At 47.1% G+C, this 20,415-nt stretch overlaps 1 protein-coding gene across 8 annotated transcripts in view; it reads right to left on the bottom strand.

Moving 5' to 3' along the window:
- Window positions 1-213: 213 nt before the first annotated feature.
- PDE1B (phosphodiesterase 1B) overlaps window positions 214-20,415 on the bottom strand; it is a 145,482-nt gene continuing 125,280 nt past the window's right edge. For all 8 annotated transcript variants that reach the window (XM_035101310.3, XM_035101300.3, XM_060272139.2 and 5 more), the window contains 7 exons: window positions 18,840-18,941; window positions 17,501-17,621; window positions 14,840-14,921; window positions 14,498-14,615; window positions 6,956-7,092; window positions 5,550-5,668; window positions 214-3,520 (listed from right to left, as the gene is read on the bottom strand). In XM_035101310.3, coding sequence (XP_034957201.3) covers window positions 5,571-5,668; window positions 6,956-7,092; window positions 14,498-14,615; window positions 14,840-14,921; window positions 17,501-17,621; window positions 18,840-18,941 — 658 coding nt within the window. In that variant the 3' untranslated portion in view covers window positions 214-3,520; window positions 5,550-5,570. The remainder of the gene's footprint in view (window positions 3,521-5,549; window positions 5,669-6,955; window positions 7,093-14,497; window positions 14,616-14,839; window positions 14,922-17,500; window positions 17,622-18,839; window positions 18,942-20,415) is intronic.

The following is a 20,415-nucleotide window of genomic DNA, read 5'->3' as shown; positions in this document are numbered from 1 at the left end:
TTGGCTCAGAAAAAGCATCGAGATCTGCTTAAAAACCCGTCTTTTGAGATTAAATGCATTTGGAAACACGTATTTTGAGAAACTACTTTGGGGAATGGCACTTAGTGCCTGCAAGGTGCTTTTGTGGTATTTCTGATGGACAGAACCAGAAGAACCAGCCATTTGTATCTCTTCCCCTTCCCTTCCCTTCCCTTTGTTGTTGTTGATCATCACTTTCCTTTTATTCTTTTATTAAGTTTCTTTTACATGCGCATAATTTGGAATTCTGCATTGTATGGAGCTGTTATAAGAATCTGAGTTCAAGAAACAAAACCAAAAAGAAAGAAAGAAAGAAGTTACTGCATGGTAGAAAAATCATGTCCGAGGTACAGACACATACAGAGTTCCACGGACCAAATGTGTTGACAAAGAGGATATTTACAAAGTTCTGGGGCTGGGAGTCAGAGGACAAAGAGGCTAGAGATGGGAACCGCAAGTTTCTTCCAGGTTGGACACTCTGGAAGAAACGGCTGAGTTGGGGTGAAGGTAGCTCCAGCCCTTGACATTCCTTATTCAGCCTCATTCAGTCTCAGGGGAAGCATTCAAAGCACCGGACAGGAAGTCATAGCTGAAGAAGCCCCAAAGAGCCAATTCTCAACCAGGTCCCCATTCCAAGTGCTTACAGCTAGGGAGGAACTGAGGTCCAAATCACACAAGTCATGTGATGAGAGATTTCAGGCTAGGACAGACATTGGTTGCGAAGGAATGGAGGGGGCATCCTGTCTTGCCACAAACAGGAGATTTTTCACTTCTTGTACACCTTCAGCAGCTTCAAATGGCTTCTTGGCCAGAGACCCCCAACTCACCTGACTACAGTCTCTGGAGATTGTATCCAGTGCTAGCCCTATTCAGAGCAGAACCACTGAAATTGATGGACCTATGTTAGTCTACTCTGAGGGGGGGCTAGCACTGAATGCAACCCTCTCTCTCCTTCCACCTGAGAGCTTGTCCATGTCAATATGCATGACCACATTGCCCCAGAATGCACTGGGGTATTCATGAAATAAGTCAGAACAGTCCGCCGTGCCTTTTCCTTTGTTCTTGGAGCCGCTGTACCAATCAGCCCAATGTGTGGATGCAGGACTGTTTCGTGCATTTACTTGGTGCTCAGGACCCTGAATGCTTTCCCGTGTGTGTGTGTGTGTGTGTGTGTGTGTGTGTGTGTGTGTATGTGTGTGTGATACCAACAGCTTGAGAGACAATTGAGCGTGTTGGGAAGAAGTCATGTTGGAATTCCCTCCCTTGACATGCTACCTTTCCACAGACAGGGATTTTGAGCCAGGGAGCATTTAATCTGCCATTCCTTCAGTGGGCATTCTACAGTGGCACAGCCCTCATCGAGACTGAACCATATGCTTTATTATATGAATGTAAAGATTGGCCTAAGGCAGAATTTCTCAGTGTCATTTGCTGCCATAATTTAGTGTCAAGTCGCATGGTCATATTGAGAACATGGATTGTCAAGATCCATGCATAATTTGGCAAGTGCTGAAGCATCATGTGGTTGCTTCACCCTGCACTTGATTTGTCTCTCAACCCATTTTCTCCAACTTCTTGCTGGCAACCTCCATTTCCAATACTATACTTCCTTATGCTATAGTGAGGAACCTCTGGCCTGCCGATCTTGCTGAACATCAACTCCCATCATCCCTGTCCCTTGGCTATGCTTGCCAAGGTTGATAGGAGGTGTGGGTCAGTAACATCTGGAGGGCTACAGGTCCCCTATATCTGCTGTAGATGAGCACATGCACAGTAACATAAGGGCACTACTGTGTTATATCAGCTCCTAGGGGCAGCAAGCATTTGGGTTGACATTCCATGAAGGAAGACTTCTCCAGGCTGGGAACTGGCCAGTTCAACCCTTTAACCCAATAGATGATCCCAAATCTCATGAGAACTCACAAGAGACTCTCCATGTACATGTTCTGTGACGCATCTCAACCTCAAGCTACAATCCAATGAGGATCCAAAGCTCTGCTTCTCTTATGGCTCACTTCTTGAAAGAGAGAGAGAGAGAGAGAGAGAGAGGATGAATGCTGAGGTTCAAGCTTACCTAGAAGCAAATCCTCTTACCTGGAAGACATACCTTCAAGATTTCAGATATGTGGGAGTGGTCTGTAGCCAGGACTCAGCAAAGCCCTGGCATTAAAAATGGATTCTGGCTCATGTTAAACCCTGGTCCTGATCTGCAAAACCCTTTGCTCTCCTTCTGCAGGAGATTCCCTCCTCTGAACTCTCTTCACATTCATACAAGATCTCCATCGCACACAGCGATATGATTGCATCAATCAAAAAGGGAGACAGGGTCCTTAACTAAAGACCATCCAAGCCCATGAACTGGCTTTTGAGATCCCATGAATGCACAGATCAATGCATCAATCCATAGAAGATGCATCACTTAGGACGTCCTGTGAGCTATCTATGCCCAGAACCCAGTAGCAGCAGAATAACCAGAATAATCCAACATCCATACTGCACATCCCCTATAGGCAGACAGTATGGATTCAGTCTATGGATGGGATGAGGAACTGCAATTCAACTCTTCCTCTTTACCCGCCCCCCCAAACCCATGTGACCAAATAGCTGCCAGGAAAATGGGTGCCTGTGACTCTCCAACAGATGCCTAAATCTCATCTCACAAGTGGAACCGCAGTTGCCAGGAGTGGGCCACAGATAAAGGTGGCATCCACTTAGGGCTTGGGTTGGGTGTGTCTTTACCAGAGTACCTGGCCACTGTGCAATATAACTATTGCTCCAGAAATGTGAGATTTGATACACTGCAGATCTGAACCAATCTAATTTAATGCTATAGTGAGTTGAGAGAGGCTGGCTGATCTGGCTTCACAAAAATGGGAGGCTGAGTATAGGGCATACACATTTTGATACAAGGGACAAGGCTTGACCCAGGAGGAGAACTGCAGGTGGAACCTCATACGAGGCATTTGTGGGATGCCATTAATTTAGTCCACCCCTGAGGCCTGCTAGGAGCCATACTGATCATGCAGGGGTGCAATTCTCCCTCCATTCCCTTGACACCCTCCTCCTCCAAAATGCAATTTCAGCCAATACAGTAAAAAATGTGGCAATGGTCTCGGCAGTCACTTCGCTGGATTGGCAGTGAGAAGCCTTATCCGGCCCGTTTGGCACAGCAGGGAGGGGGAAGGGGCTGTGTGTGTGTATGCCCTCGGTGTTGCCGAGGCCATTTGCTAATTGGTGCTTGGGGAACGGGAGTTACATGGGGGGGGGGATATGCTTCTCTCTCATTCTCTGCAACTCAGGGATGGGACAGGCAGTGGGTGCTGTGTGATGTCGACATTGTTGACTTGTTAACAGTTGCATTTATCATTATTAATATTATTACTAGTAGTATTGATGGTCACATTCATGTCACACCCTTCTCGAGCCTGGGGAGGCTCCCTCCCTGTGCGAATGATGCTTAGTCGATGGTATTGAAGACTTTGGAGTAAATTGCGTCGGAGACCTGCCAGGAAAAACAGAAACAGCCTCAAGAGTCAGGGTCAGGAGCGTGTCCATGGTCTGGACAGAAAGGAAGCAATTAATACCTTCCACCAGAGTTAAATCATGAAAACAATTCTGATTTGGAATTAACAAAATTAACAATAACTTTTGAAAATAAGAGCAAAAAAGCAACTTTGAGGTTGTATAGAGCATGGCAGATCCTTGTATTTTGTTGGGCTACGGCTCCCATCATCCCAGATCATTGTGTGGCATCGAGCCACACTGACCAAGTGCTAGGCTTGACCAAAGTTTTGGTCAAGCTACATCTTAAATTGTAAAACTCCATTTTGTCTGAGGCATCTCTCATCTTGTCGGTAAATGCAATTTTTAGAATATGTTGCTCAGGCTTATTCAAATCTCTTGATGCACACGAGCTAGACACCTGTTGGGCTGATGTTTGGGAATTTCCCTCGGCCAGCTTGAAACTGGCTTGACCACAAGAAGGTCTAAGTTTGGGAGATATGCAAAGTGATGTCCCAGGCGCTTGAGTAGTAACAGATGCAATACTGTAAAGGGGCAGATCTTTATTGTATGAGATTGTATTTATACTCTGAATATACACATTTGGGTGTGCAGATAGAGAAGCCTTATTCTCCTGCAACACCATATTGATTTTGTCAACAGAACCAACAGAACTTAGAAACGACTGCCTGGACTTTTGTGGTCAACTGGTCCAAATGTGTGGAGTCTTGAAATTGGTTAAGGCAGGCTTCCTCAACCTCGGCCCTCCAGATGTTTTTGGCCTACAACTCCCATGATCCCTAGCTAGCAGGACCAGTGGTCAGGGATGATGGGAATTGTAGTCTCAAAACATCTGGAGGGCCGAGGTTGAGGAAGCCTAGGTTAAGGTGGCTGGGGATGATGCGAGTTGTAGTCCCACAGTATCTGGGAGGCCCAAGGTTGAAGAACCCTGTATTAGAGTGGGGCTGAAGAAACTGTGCCCCCCCCCCAAGATGTTGCAGGATTACAACTCGCATCATCTAGGACTTTTGGCCATGCTGGCTGGGGCTGATGGGAGTTGGAGTCCAACAAATGTATGAAGGGCCACAGGTTCTCCAGCCTTGCTCTTAGGTAAGGACTATACCACTAAACTGCAAAAATCTGGGGCACAGTTATTGCTTATTAAAAACTGGCTAGGTGGGTTGTTATTTAACACACCTGAATGTTTTGCCACTAAAAACAAACAAACACCCTCTATACAGAAAACTGCTCTGTCAAGAAAAAGGTAGCAGCTTCCTTGATGTAGGGCTGTTTCTTCTTCCCTGCCCCTCTGGCTTAGAATATTGAAATTCTGGGACAGTGGCAAACCTGAATTTTGGGGACCCTGAATCTTGAACTGTCATGGGGCCGCTTCGCAACCAGCAACGAAGTCTGGGTAACTCCTGTTCTCTTCTTCACTGGGGTTGTTCCATGGCAGTTCACCACACCTTTACAACATCTGTGCTACTGACTCTCAAACCTTGGGATTGTTGAAATGCACACAACAAAAAATTAATCAATTGAAGCTGTGCAACTCCAATTGGGTCTACTAGACCCCCCACCAAAAAAATTAGGCAATGTGGACTAGTCACTTCTGGGGTCCCCCTGCGATTAGAGGCCCTGACGCTTAAGCTTCATTAGATCCACCCCTGTTCTGGGACAAGCAAGTCATCAATGCAGGGGTGTTGTTAGGAGGTAGCCCATGGGCCCCAAACCCCAGTTCTTTTGTGCTGGGCCCTAGACTCCCTATCTCTTTCCCCTCCCCACTTTTTAATCTTAGCCTTTTTATTCTTTAAAAAATACAAACTTGGCTTACAGGCCTGCTGAGTGTGATGCAAAACACCGGTGAGATTCCAACCACCTCAATCTTAAATTGTTCAGAGACCTACATTTGCATCTGTGCATATAAATCCGGAAATACAAATCGGATGGGGATTTGCGTCAAAAGCATGGTCTCCCAGCTCTCTTAGAATTCCTAGCAGCACCCCTGTATCAGAAGGCAAGGCACTCACCTTGCTCCCCCACGGGCTGTGCTATTCCACGTTGCCGTTCTGATTGTGCTGGTTTCCAGGCGTGCGCGCCTCCTCCTCGCAGGGTGAGAGCTCATCGATGGATGTCTGGTTTGTAATCCCTAAAGAGGGGGGAAGGCATTAGCATCAGGGGGTTGTGGGTACCGGTGCCAAGAACAAGAGACCCATCAGAAGGTCAGGAGGAGTGAGGGGGCGGGTAAGGTAAGACGAAGGGAGCTTAGGAAGATGTAGGCCCTGAAAAAGGATCTAGAGGGAGCAGGAAACCCGTGAACCCCCTAGAGACTTTGGACTCCAAATCCCATTGGCCCCAGCCGGCATTGCCAGTACTCAGGGATGATTCCTACTGTATATCCAGAGGGCCAAAGATTCCCTGTCAATGGTCCAAAAGAAGGGAAGGAAATGCCATAAAGAACTTGGGTCACATCCACTCCGTGCATTTAAAGCACTATTCTACCACTGTAACAGTCTTGGTTTCCCCCAAAGAATCCTGGGAAATGTAGTGTGTTAAGAATGCCGAGAGTTGTTACACAGACCCCACACAGAGCTATAATTCTCAGGATTCTTTGGAGTAAGCCATGACTATTAAAGTGCTTTAAATGTATGTTGCAGAAAGATGAGTCCAGTACCAATTGATGTGTGAATACCTGAACAAGCATACATTCCTCAAGAACTGCAAAAACTGAGATTAGGAAATGTTAATGTTAGGTTTGTTTAGTTTTTTAAGAAAAAAAACTATCAGTCATGTTGATGGATTTACATATTAACTTTTCTATTTATTCTTGCTTATAAGCTGCTTTTATAGAAGAGCGGGATATGAATACAACACAGCAATAGTATTAGGAGAGGCATGGCAAGAGCAGGGCCTTTTCTGTGATGACTCCCCCCATTTTTATTTAAATTTAAATTTTTATTTATTAATACTTATTCAAAGATATACAGAAAAACATACCCAGTAGAAAATATCTTTTTTATAATATATTGAGATAAAACAGCTACTTGATCTAAAAAAAGAGCAAAGTCAGAAGGAAGAAAATACAGAAAAGGAGAAATCTAAAGAAGGATAAAGCAGCCTAGAGGGGCATTAGGGAAGATGCAAATGGAAATTAAGAGAAAGAATGATTACATCATTGGCAATCAGATTGTGTTCGAGGGCTTGTTCTTAATGGCCTTTTTGTTACAAGGTCAGGAAGTGGATATTTGGGGTGAATTTACATATTACATGTGCATGGAGCCCACAAAATTTTCTTTTTTCTTAACAGTTTGGGGAAGGGGCAGTATTGACCACAGCTCCCTTACAAACTTGACCAGGAAAATTGATCCAACACAACTAAATCTGTCCCCCTACTCACAACAAAGAGACATCCCTCTGCCCCACTGTCAACCCATACCACTGGCAGCTCGTTCCTTCCACTTCTGTTTGTTCTCTTGGATGTACTTTGTCCAGGTGGAACGGAAGCTGTTGATGTCAGCATTGATGTCTCCCAGTTCAGCATGCTCATCGACAGAGGGCTGGCGCCAATGGGAACTGCAAGAAGTGAGATACACCATCAGAAGAACCTTGCAAATCCCCAGAATCAAGGGCAATAAAGGGCTGTTCCTGCCATGCAGCTCTCTTCTTTGGCCAGGGCTGTCACGCTGGCTGGACTCCTCTAGGGACAGACTCAGGGCCCCTGGAAGCAGTTCCTTGGTTTTGGCCATGCTTCCACTTTATACTCCCTTACTTAGCCTTGAGCACAGTGTTTCTCTGTGTAGGAAATCAACTTCTCTTTGTCTTCCCGCCCCCAACTCCTATTTTGTATTGTACATTTTAAGTCAGGGATGGGGAAACTTGGGGCGCTTCAGATGTTGCTGGACCAGACCACCCATCATCTCTGGCTACTGGACAGGCTGGCTGGAATGGATGGGAGCTGGAGGGCCACAAGTTCCCCATCCCTGCCCCGTTTTCAAACAGGAAGGGAGGAGGTATTCTTTTTTAAAAAATTAAAAAATAGTAATACCCACAAATAAAAATCTAATCAAATGAAAGACTCTCCTGTGAACTTGCCCAGCTTTGGGAGTGACAACCAAGACAGGAACAGGAGCGGAGGGGGTGGGGTGGGTGGAAGGATCCATGTTTCTCCCTTGGGCACCCCCAAGCCAGATGCATAAAGAACAGCCTGCATGCTGAGCCACGCCAAGGCAATTTCCAGCTACAAAGGGGCCCGTTGATGTGAAGCCCGACATTGCCGCTGGCGGTGCTGCTTGGCGCTTGCCTCATGGGAGTTTGGGGGCGCACAAGCTCTGCCAGAGCTGGCACCTTGAAAGGTTCCAATTGATCTCACAGGCTGACACAGGCTCCCTTTGGTCTTCGCTGCCTTCCCCTGACAAGCAGGCGACAGGCAATCAAGAGGGGAAGCACTCCACAGCCCCCCAAAACTCACAGGGAGGGAGGGGTGGAAAATGAAAAAAGCCCCTATTATTCTTCAAAAGAAAGAAGGCTGGCTGACTCCCCCACAGCAAGCTTATGTTTCAAAAGCTGAACTTCCCCTCCAGTCCCGGCCCTCCCATCCATGACAAGACCACTGGCATCCATGACTTGATCGTGGATGGAGGACTTGACCTGGCATGTGTAACAGAGACTTGGTTGGATGAACCAGATGGGCCTGTTTTAACTGCTGCTTGTCCACCAGGTTTCTCTTACGCACAGCAACCCAGGGCTTGTGGGTGGGGCGGGGGGGGGGTTGCAGTGATTTTTTAGGAAGTCATTAGTTTGCACCAGGCGTCCTATTGGGAAGACCCAGTTCTCCGAGTGTATCTTCTGGAAGTTAGGCAATGGGGCAGTACAGGATTCCTTCTGGTGTACCGACCTCCTCGCTGCACCAAGGATTCCCTGCCCAAGCTGCTTCAGGTCATGGTGGATGTTCTCCTGGAGACACCTAGTTTGGTTGTCCTAGGGGATTTTAATATCCATGCCGACACGAACCTACAAGGGACCGCTCGGGACTTCGTGGAAAGCATGGCCTCCATGGGGCTGTCCCTGAATAAGTCTGGCCCAACTCATAGCCGCGGACATCTCTTGGACCTGGTGTTTACCTCTATGGATGTTGGTGATCTGACACTAAGTAAAAGCAAAACTAAAGAAGTGCCATGGTCAGATCACTACCTGGTGCAACTGGACTTCTCCGTGACCCTTCCCCTCTGCAGGGAGGTGGGACCTATTTGGATGCCCATGCCACTTAATGGATCCAAATGGTTTCCAGAGAGTGGTAGGGATGCTTTATCCCATGTTGATGGCCTTTCAGCCGATTCCCTGGTGACCCGCTGGAATGTAAACCAGGGTTATTGACTGTTTGGCTCCGAAGCACCCTCTCCGATTGCATGAAGCCCGGACAGCCTCATGGTTTTCCACAGATCTGATGGCAATGAAACAATAGCTGAGATGGCTAGAGCGCCGGTGGCAGATAACTCATTCTGAATCTGTCCGGACATGGGTTAGAGCTCAATGTCGAGCCTACCAAGTGGCGGTAGCAACAGCGAAGAAGACTTTCTTCACCGCCTCTATTGCATCTGCAGAAAACAACAGCAGGAGACTTTTTCAGGTGGTTCACAGTTTAGTGGAACCACCTGCTCCATCAGGGCCCAGTACAGGCCACATGATCTACTGTAACGATTTTGCAAAATGTTTTGCAGATAAAGTCGCTCAGATTCAGGAAGAGGTAGACTTCACCGTGGGAGCAGGTCTGTCTAGTCAAGTTGTGTGGGATCAATTCCAATCTGTTACCTCCAAGGATGTGGACAGGTTGCTTGGACGAGTGAAACCAACCACCTGTCTCCTTGATCCTTGCCCATCCTGGCTTATAAAAGCTAGCCGGGAAGGGCTGGGCGACGGGCTTCGTAGGTTGGTGAATGCTTCTCTATGTGAGGGAGCCTTCCCACATCCACTGAAAGAGGCCATTATTAAACAGCTTCTTAAAAAGCCATCTTTAGATGCGGCCAATATGGCCAACTATCGCCCAGTCTCAAATCTTCCATTCTTGGACTTCCGGTTCGTCGCGGCGGTGAGAAGGACGCAGGGACTTCGCGTGCCGAGGTCCCTGGCTTCTCGGAGGGGGGGGGGAAGTCCGCAGAGCGAGCGGACTCCCCATAAAAGCATCGGATAGAGAGTTCCGATGACTTAGGCGTCCAGCAGCTGCTCCGTTTGGCGGATCCCCCGCCGCCCGAGAGCTCAATAGAGCGATCGTGAGCCGGCGGGGTTGAACCGCGGGAGCCATTTTGGGCCACATCTTACCTCCGGGGAAGCGAAGCTCCGAGTCCTGACCCGGCAAGCGGCGGATTCTTCCGATTTAAATTAAAGATTTCCAAAGAAGTAAGTGGAACTTTGATCTGGATTCTAAATTTGCCGATTGGAAAAATAGGAGAGACTTTAAAGTAACGGAAGCCGGTCTCTTCCTAATGGGAAACTGGGAGGCGATTTAAAAAAAAAAAACCTAAGCCGAACAACGAAAGAATTTGGAGTTGTGGACCCGAGAGGGAAAAAAGACTTTTTTGGAACCATCTCAGCCCCCGAGTCCGGCACCCCTTGAGGTACAGCGGCATTAAGGGGAAGAGTGTTTTGACAGCTGTCAAAAGCTGTCAAACTGTCAAAAGACCGGGTGGATTGATTGCATTGTCGAACAGTTAAAAATTGTTTGAAAACGTGATAGAACTATTTAAATTGGAAGTAAGAACGGATTTGGGATTGAGTTAAGAACTAAGGAAAAGAACAGCCAAAATGGAGTCGATCGTCTGAGAAAGGAATTTTCCAGTACCCATTGTTCCCTACCCCCTGTTTGTCTGCGGTTACAAGAAGTATGAAAACAAAGCTTTCTCGAGCCTTCCAGGAAACTGTGCTGAACTATCTGCTGTCATGGGAAGACTTTTACAAGGAACGGCAACATCTCAACTTATCACCAGTCGAGACTGAAGTCCAAGTCCAGGACTTAGAGGATAATTTAGATTTGGAGACTGCTGAGTCTGAGACTGTGTGTGAGGAGAAACAATTGGATGAAAGTATTGAAGAGGACTTGGACTATGTTAAATTTGTTTGGGATGAAGCAAAATATGATTTCCAAAAGGAAGAAAAACAAGCAGAACAAGAAGATGAGAGGCAAAGGAACTTAAAGACTAATGGAATTGAAGATCCTGGAGGGGTTAAAATGTGGAGTGGTGTTTTTGAGGGATGGGAAGGACAGGGGCAGGGGGGGCAAAGGTCTGGAGATGGATTTGGGAAAGAATGGGTGTGGGGTAAAAACTTTAGTTAAAAGGTATTGTTTTGGTTTTTGAAAGACGGTTTTCGAAATCTTGGCATGATAATGGAAACGCTGAACCAATTGGGGGAAAAAGACTTAGGGAGAGGAGATGGAATGTAAAAAAGAAAGGGAAAAAAAGTTATGTTTTCTTAAGGGAGCATAAGAATGGTTTGGGAAAGAATTTTTAAGTTATTGTAAATTTTTGTAAGTTAAGTGAGGTGTTTAGGCAAGAAAGCGGCCTACCCCCCTCTCCTTATTCTGAGGCACTCAGTGGCAGGGGGTGCCCAGATGGGTGAGGAGGAAATGGAACCTTGGAAGTGCTGTGCCCTGCGGGTTCCTCTTGTGGCAGGAGGGGACCTGTGGGAGGGCAGCATGAAAAAGGAGGAGGATTGAGTTAATATTATAAGATTAAGATTTGAAACTGAGTTGGAAAATTCGCCACAAGTAATCGGAATTTGTTAGGAAAACCATGAGGAAGACTATCGAGGGAGTCGCAATTAAAATGTTAAAATAACAAGAACTGTGAAGTTTCAACTTTTCCCAATTTTCTTTTTCTTTTTTTTTCTTTTTTGTTTGTTGTGTTGTATGTTTGTAAATATGATTATGAAAGAGTTGGGGGATGCAAATCCCCATAACTCCTTCCTCCCTGTTCTCTCAGTGGCAGGGGGGGGATAGGGGGGGAGGAGGGAGGGGGGAAGCTGAACTCAACTCACAATTGGACCCCTTTGATTCTTAAAGCACACGGGTTCCACTGGTGGCAGAAGTGGACCGGTGGGTGGAGGGAAAATGAAGGGACAGTGCTATATTGTATGTTTTGTTTGTGTCTGTCTTTTTTGAAAATTAATAAAAATCTTTTTTTAAAAAAAATCAAATCTTCCATTCTTGGGCAAGGTAATTGAGCGAGTGGTTGCTGAACAACTCCAGGCACACCATTGACCATGACATCCTTCTGGATCGTCTAGAAGGGTTGGGAGCTGGGGGCACTGTTATACAGTGGTTCTGCTCCTTCCTCCTGGGCGGTGTTCAGAAAGTGGTGGTGGGGGATGAGTGTTCAGACCCCTAGGCTCTCACTTGTGGGGTGCCTCAGGGTTCTGTCCTCTCCTCCATGCTTTTTAACATCTACATGCAGCCGCTGGGAGAGATCATCAAGGGGTTTGGGCTGGGTGTTCATCAGTATGCGGATGATACCCAGCTCTACCTCTCTTTCAAATCAGAACCAGTGAAGGTCCTGTGTGAGTGTCTGGAGGCGGTTGGAGGATGGATAGCAGCTAACAGACTGAGGTTGAATCCTGACAAGATAGAAGTACTGTTTGTGGGGGACAGGAGGCGGGCAGGTGTGGAGGACTCCCTGGTCCTGAATGGGGTAACTGTGTCCCTGAAGGACCAGGTGCGCAGCCTGGGAGTCATTTTGGATTCACAGCTGTCCATGGAGGCGCAGGTCAATTCTGTGTCCAGAGCAGCTGTTTACCAGCTCCATCTGGTACACAGGCTGAGACCCTACCTGCCTGCAGACTGTCTCGCCAGAGTGGTGCATGCTCTAGTTATCTCTCTCTTGGACTACTGCAATACGCTCTACGTGGGGCTACCTTTGAAGGTGACCCAGAAACTACAACTAATCCAGAATGTGGCAGCTAGACTGGTGAGTGGGAGCGGCCACTGAGACAACATAACACCGGTCCTGAAAGACCTACATTGGCTCCCAGTACGTTTCCGAGCACAATTCAAAGTGTTGGTGCTGACCTTTAAAGTCCTAATTGGCTTCGGTCCAGTATACCTGAAGGAGCATCTCCACCCCCATCATTCTGCCCCAACACTGAGGTCCAGCACCGAGGGCCTTCTGGCTGTTCCCTCATTGCGTGAAGCCAAGTTGCAGGGAACCAGGCAGAGGGGCTTCTTGGTAGTGGCGCCCGCCCGCCATCAGATGTCAAAGAGAAAAACAACTACCAGACTTTTAAAAGACATCTGAAGGCAGCCCTGTTTAGGGAGGCTTTTAATGTTTAATAGATTACTGTATTTTGTTTTTCTGTTGGAAGCCACCCAGAGTGGCTGGGGAAGCCCAGCCAGATGGGCGGGGTATAAATAAATAAATAAATATATTATTATTATTATTATTATTATTATTATTATTACTATTTTATGATGATGGGGCAATGAGGCAGCCACCTCAGGGGTTGGGCCACATGCCCTCTCCGGCTAAGCTAGCCCATTGCCCCCAGGTGCTGTGGAGGTCACTGTCCTATTGACAGTGTTGAAGTAAGACTCAGCAGATATTCCTTATACATGGAAGGGGGCAGGGGGGCACCATCTTGGCCTTCACCTTGGGCTTCGACCAGCCCTGTTTTCCCCAAATCCCCAACACTGGGACTTGCAGGCTCAATGTGGGAAATTGGTCCCTGGCAAGATGCATTGTCCCTGCGTCCCCATCCCCATCCCCAATGGCTGGGCCAACCAGCGTCCTGGCAGGGTCTAGAGCTCAAGTACCAGGTTCAATGCCTGGTAGCTCCAGTTAAAGGAGAATCAGTCTGCCAAAGATGGGGAGTGCCCACAGCACTTGGCCACAGCAGCCAAGAGGGAAAATCATGGGCTTGATGTAACATAGCATGAAGCACCTTGCTCTGTTCTATTGTATTATTTTCCTGCATAGGAGTGAATGAAAACCATGCATTTACTGGAAAAATAAAAAGGTACATCCAGGGGCACTATTGGTGGAGCGGGGTATTAAACTCCATGCCCTCCTTTCATCAGTGAGAAACAGGCCTGCTCCTTTCTGCATTGCCCCTAAACTCTGTGCAGACTTCCCCAATATGGGTACCCTCCATACCAGGGCTGGTTGAACTGCAGTGCTGATCATCCCTGACCATTGGCTATGTTGGTAGGGGCTGGTGGGAGTTGTAGTCCGGCAGTGTTCTTGGGCATCACATTGGCCGCTCCTGCTCCTGATGTTATTAGACCACAACTCTCATCGTCCCTGACCATTGCCCATAATGGCTGAGCCTGACGGGACTTAACTCTAAAATATCTGGAGGGCATCAGCTTGCAGAAGGCTGGGCATAACAGAATACAGTGGAACCTCGGTTCTCGAACGTCTCCGTTGACGAACAATTTGGAACCTGAATGCCAAAAATCCAGAAGTAATTGCTTCCATTTCTGAATGCACCTCCGAAGTCAAATGGCTTCCGAGGTGTGTTTCTCCATTTTGTCAATGGATTTTGCTGACCGCCCTTTGATCTTCAGTTGTCTAATGTTTTGGAAGTCGATCAGTCTTCCGGAATGGATTACGTTTGAAAACCAAGGTTCCACTGTATCAGGAAACTGGCTTTATAATCATAAGTAGCCAAATGCTTGTCATTATGTTTGGAGGACTGCAGGTATGCTGTCCAGGGATACTATCCCCAGGAGGGGTGATATAGTCCATAGTATAGGGAGCATACCATTAAGTAACAGGAATGGGCTTCACTCAAGGACACCAACCCTGCTCTCTTGTCCCTAGTGAGCTCAGCCATTGAGAATCAAGCCACCTGTTATTGCCCTATCATCACCCTGGGTTATTTTTTATTGGTCACATTAGCATTAGAGAAGCCGGTCTCTCTTTCTCTAGAACTGGTTCTGGCTGCTTCTCCATGCCAGTGCTCCTCTCCTCCCCAGCCCTCCCTGTGTGCAAACCTGCTTTGCTGGCTGGAGGATTTGTTCTTGGAGCCTTCCTCCACCAGGGGGATGACCATCTTCTCAGCCACGTCCGTCAGAACTTGGAAAGTGGGCTCCACGATGAAATCAATGAAGCCTGTGGAAAGGAAGAGGCCTTAACAACAGGGCTGGGGACTCCTCCGCTCCCCCAGACACCATGGTGCACCACAGAGAGGGATGATATCTAGTGGAAAAGAATGGCAGCAGGATGAAGAAATAAGGTGGCAGATGGAGCAGGACTGGTGGTGAGCCCCACTAGGGAAGGAGATGCTGGCTGCGAGGGCCTCACCAAAGAATACAGCCTGCTATTGTGCAACTCACCAATCTGGGACTGAGCCACCAGCGTGGATGTACGATCACACAAAGGAGAGAAAGGCAAACCAAGCTCAGCCTCTTTGTCCCCCTAGAGAAAGCAAAAGCAGCATCAGAACCAACCCTAAGAACAAGACATCTGAGCCAGACAGACTGGTCCTGGGGTGGCAAGCATGGCTACTATTGTGCTGTGAAGCATAGACTATTACTCTTCAGGGGAAATGCTGCAACTGCTGTAAAATCCTGAGACTTGGTTTGGTTTGGTGTGGTGTGGTGTGGTGTGTTTAAAACCAAACACACATGTACCCAAACACACATGTACCCAAACACACATGTACCCATGGCTACAGACTAGCAGCATAGGGAGTAGAAATGAAAACAAACAGGCCACCTGATAAGATACATTGCCTGGAGATCATAAATGTATGGCTTGCAATGGCCAGGGGTTTATGGTACTTCCTTCAACACAGCTCTTAGTCTCTGCTCAGGAATCCTAGTCTTTCTCTAAGGGATGCCTCCTACAAAATATTTTGCACTCCCGACTTCCGGTCTGGCGCCATTGGAAGCCGGAGGGGAATTTTCGGGCTCTGAGGTTCCCGGCGCCTCAGAGGGGGGGTAGAGCCGCTCGGGCGAAGCGGCCACCCGGAGAACCCCCAAATTTGGCTTTTCGGGGACGTGGGTACCCAGCTGAGCTCCTTTGAGCCCCGTTCGCCGCCCGACAACCCCCTTTTTGGGGGAGGACGTGCGCAGGCAGAGCGGAACGGAGCCTTGGGTCTTTTCGCTACCTCTGAGGCGGTAAGCTCCGTACCGGCGACAACGCGCGCTAGATACCTCCAAAGAAAGAAATTTGGACTTGTAAGTAAAGAAATTTTAAAAATTTGGAAGGAATTGGGACACAGGAGGGGAATTTAAAAGAAAACGGAGGTCGTTCCCCCCCCCCCTACCGAGGTACCATCAAGCAATTGCAGAGCCTGCAGCCATAACGCTGGAACAGGACTCTGGACTTTGCTAAAAAGCAATTTGAACCCCTCCCCGGTGGTAGCGGAGCCAAGGGGAGGTGAGTGATATTTAATTTGGATCTCCGCAAATTTTGGATACAAATAAGAACAAACTCTCCGGTAGCGGGGTGACAGAAGCCTGGATGTACCGGCCAGCCAAAAAAGGACTTACTCTCGGGCACAAGAGCCTATGCGCCATATTGTAATTTGAGAAGACAAAGGACGGAGATAGTCAAAATAACCAGACATGTTGTGTGAGAAAGAGTTGCAAACTGTGTGGGAAAAAGTGCAAGAGGTGATGCAGGGAGTTAAAGAATATACGAGACTGACAAAGTTATGCATTGAAAACCTACGCCAACCCCTCTCCGCTGACAGCACTGACGCACAGACTGAAACTTTAGAAAATAAAAACTTCAATTTTTCAAGACAAGAAGACCGAAAGGAGTTACAGACTTCGAACGAAGTGCAGCCGGTGGGAGAGGCTGCACGGGACATGAGTTACAAAAATAGAACTGTATCCGATAGAGATTCCCAGGACCTGTGTCTCCCAGTGAGAGAGGGAGAGCAGGTTCCTGGAAAAAATAATCAAGCTGTGCCAAAGACCGAAGTGAAGGCCTGGGTTCGAACCTCCTTAGTGAGAGAGGGGAGGCAAGAACCAGGTGAAGAACATGCTAATTGGGAGGCTAAGAAAAAGGAACAACTGGACTGGGGATGGCAGAGGGGTTGGTGGAGCGAAGAAGCTGGGCTGAAGTGGGTGAGAGATGGAGTGGGTTGAGAGGAATTGTAAACAAAGGGACGGATTAAATGGTTTGGATTTGGACTGAACACATGAGCTGATTGGGATATCCAGGGGAAAGTCATCCGGTGGAGGAGGGGGGACATTAGGTTTTTAAAATCGTAATTGGAGGGAAAGAATATTTGTTTTGATAAGTTAGAATAATTCTAGTGAAAATTTAAGAGGCTAAAGGGTGTAATTAGAGGCTTAATTAAATTGGTAATGCGGTTTAAAGAATTGTATATGTTAGAATGCTAAATTGTATATGTTAGAATATTTTTTGGTGAATAATTGGAGAGATTTCAATTTAATTAGAAAATTGCTAAATAGGGGTTATATTTAGGCTCGGGAAGGGAGGAGCGGGGAAGTCAATGTTATGATAATGTGATGAATAATAGATTGGTATTATTTTCTTTTTTCCTTTTGTTTTTGCTTTTTGTCTGGTTTTTTTTCTTAGTTATTTTTGCTTTTTGCTTTTTTCTGTCATTTTTTGGACTTTTTCTTTTTTTGATGATTGGTTATATGGTTATATGGAGATAATGATATGAATGGAAATTTTAAGTTGAAAATGACAATAAATATAATGTAAAAAAATATATATATTTTGCACTCCCAATTAAAAACTAGATCCCAGTTTCAAAACTGCACTCAAAACTGAAAGGAACACACAAGCATGTTTTCATGGATTTGCCTCAAAATGCTCACAGTGGAAGGAAGGTGGTTGAGAGATTCCTTTCTTGCTTGCAAATATTTTGAAGGGAAGAATGTAAAATCACATGCATGCACCCCTTCCTACATTATGTCTTGTGTGTCTGTTTTGTACTGGAGTCACCTGTACGCAAACCTAATAATCCCAGAGGAAACAGGCCTCTGGATCACAGCGGTCACAGGATATACCTGTCGGAAGAATTCTTCCATGAGGGCCTTGGTCCATCGGGAGTGCACCGTCCACTGTTTGGTGGGGTGGCTGATGTCGGCTGCATGCAGCAACAAGGAGAGTGCTTTTGACTTGTCAATTCTGGAAAAGTATTATCATGGAAATAATGAGGACAGAGTAGGATCTTACCTCTGGCACACCCCACCTTCACCCGGCCTACAGGGTAAGGCTGCTTTCATAGGCAGCCACAAACCCACTTGCCAACTCGCCACAGACAAGTGATCTTAGCCATCTGGCCAAGCAGGTCACATAGCACCACACAGATCCCTATTGTGAAAGTCTCATTTCCACTGCACTTTTCAAGCAGGCAAGAAAAAGGGAGAGTCCCTTCCAAGCAGTTGGGGAACTCGGGGAAAAGTTCTGCTGTTTCTCATTTTCTCCAAATGAGATTTGACCCTGCCCTTTTTCTCAAGCCCTCTTGCGCATGCCAGAAGTGGCAACCAAAAATAATGGCTGACTGGCAAGCCAATGTCCATATTTATGGGCCTCTGTGCTTCAGTACAACCAGAACTCCTGAAAATAAGTCATGACTTTATAGATAAGTTGGTGGCTCAGTTAGTAGAGCATGAGGCTCTTAATCTCAGGGTTATGGGTTCGAGCCCCATATTGGGCAAAAGATTCCTGCATTGCTGGAGGTTGGGCCCTCCTGGTCTCTTCCAACCTCAATGCTACAACTCCATGACTCAAAACATAATGGGCTAAATAAATTGTTTCAAGTCCACCTTTGAGGGCTTCTCTCACACTGGTTCTGTGCTGGTATTCTGTCTTTCTTTGGTCTATTCTGAGAAAAACAGAGTCCTTCTGCTGGTACCATTCCCACAAAACCTGCTCCTTCTGAAAAGCCCCGAGACTCCTTTTTCTTTCCATAACTCCTTTAGTGAAATGCCATTAATAGAGGACAGGTTCCCCAGCATAACTAGAGCTAGGCTGAAATAAGCGCCTCTCCCTTTGGGCTTCAGACCTTCAGACCAGCATTGTCCTGGATCTGAATTGACTTGGATACATCAGCACATGGCCAGTTCTGATTGTCTAGCCAGATCTGTGATGTCATCACATTCACTGGAACACTGCCAGCTTGACATCTCTGGCCTTACCAAGTCACTGTTACTCTGCAAGGCTGGAAAACATTAGGGCTCAGGTCCCACTGTCCCTGTCACCCCTCCCTTGGGCACCTCCACCCATGCCATATGGTCAGTGCCAAACCCCTCTCCCCACTTTAAGACATACCTATCATCTCAGCCCATCCATCCTTAAGTGTAGCCCCTGCCTCCCCTGTAGTCTCCTTCTTCTGCCACTTACCGCTCAAGCTGCTGCAGGGAGGTTTTCATGGACTTGACTTGCTGGAAGTGGCAGGACATGTCCGTAGCCAGAACCATTTCAATCACGAGTGACCGGAGTTCCCTGCACCACATAAAACAGAAGGAAAGAGATATTGGCACAGACTTTTCCTGTGTGTTTCATAAAATCATAGAGTTGGAAGGGGCCTTGTAGGCTGTATAGTTCATTATTCTTGTCTCCCCAGATGTTAGACTACAACTCCTATCATTCACAGACAGCTAAATCAGCTGTGGATGATGGGAGTTGTAGTCGTAACAACATCTTGGGACTCAAGGTTGAAGAATGCAAGAACACTGGTCTAGTCCAAAGCCCTGCACAATGCAGAAAATCCAGAGCAAGAGCATCCCCAACAGAAGGCTGTCCAAATCCTCTGCTTCAAGTCTTCCAGAGGGGGAGAGCAAACCACTTCTCTAGGTAATTGGTTCCATTATTGAACTGCTCTTACCATCAAGAGGTTTCCCATGATGCATAAGCAACAATCTACCCTCCTGTAACCAGGGCTGGCACGTCCATTAAGGCGAACTAGGCAGCTGCCTAGGGCGCCAAAAGGGAGGGGGCGCTGGCCAGGCTGCCCGCCCCCCCCCCCCCGGTGCTGCCTGGGGCTGCCCCCTCCACGCCCTCAGCTGTTGAGCAGCTTCAGGCCGCTCTCCGGAGGTGCGCGGGGAGCACGAGCCTGGGGCCGCCTCGGCCGCCTTTCAGCCAAGGAACTCTCTCTCTCTTTTTCTACTTTTTTATTTTTTCCTATTTCCTATTTTTATTTTTTCTATTTTCTCTTTCTCTTTTTTCTATTTTTTTCTTTTTATTTTTTATATATATTTTATTTTTTATTCCACTTTTATTTTTTTCTAAAAAAGGTCAACAACTCTTGGAAATGCCAGAAGGTGATCTAGCCTAGGGCACAAAAAAACCTAGCACCAGCCCTGCCTGTAACTTGAACCCATTGGATCTAGTTCTGCCCTTGGGGCAGAAGGGCACATGTATTTTCTGTGTGACAGCTCTACCACCTGTACCATGATCTCCTCTTCTTCTTTAGTTTAACTATGGAACTTGCCCTCACAGGAGGCCATGATGGCCACCAACCTGGATAGCTTTAAAAGAGGATTAGACACATTCCTGAGGTACAAGACTATCAACGGGGCTATATTCTACCTCCACTGCCAGAGACAGTATATGTCTGAATACCAGTTGCTGTCAAAGGAGGACTGAGTGCTGTTGCGCTCATGCTCAGCTTGCAGGCTTCCCACGGGCATCTGGGCAGCCACTGTGAGAACAGAATGCTGGACTGGATGGGCTCCTGGTCTGATCCAGCAGGCTCGTCACATGTCCTTACACCCAGTGGAGCCCTGACATTTGATGAGAATAGAAAGGATCTATCCATTTGGTCATCATGAATTGCCAGATTTGAGCAGATGACCTTTGATTCTGTTCCAAGATGGCACAAACACCCAAGCCCCCTGTGTGTCAGGTAATAACACTGCTGCGATGTGCTTTCTAAATGACCGCTAATATTGGTGGTTATATCTTTTGCCCTGCATCC

The sequence above is a fragment of the Zootoca vivipara genome, chromosome 2, assembly GCF_965207765.1.
Source record: "Zootoca vivipara chromosome 2, rZooViv2.hap1.1, whole genome shotgun sequence".
In the NCBI taxonomy this organism is placed as follows: domain Eukaryota; kingdom Metazoa; phylum Chordata; class Lepidosauria; order Squamata; family Lacertidae; genus Zootoca; species Zootoca vivipara.
Note: the sequence above shows the minus strand (reverse complement) of the source record. Positions and strands in the feature narration are given on the sequence as shown.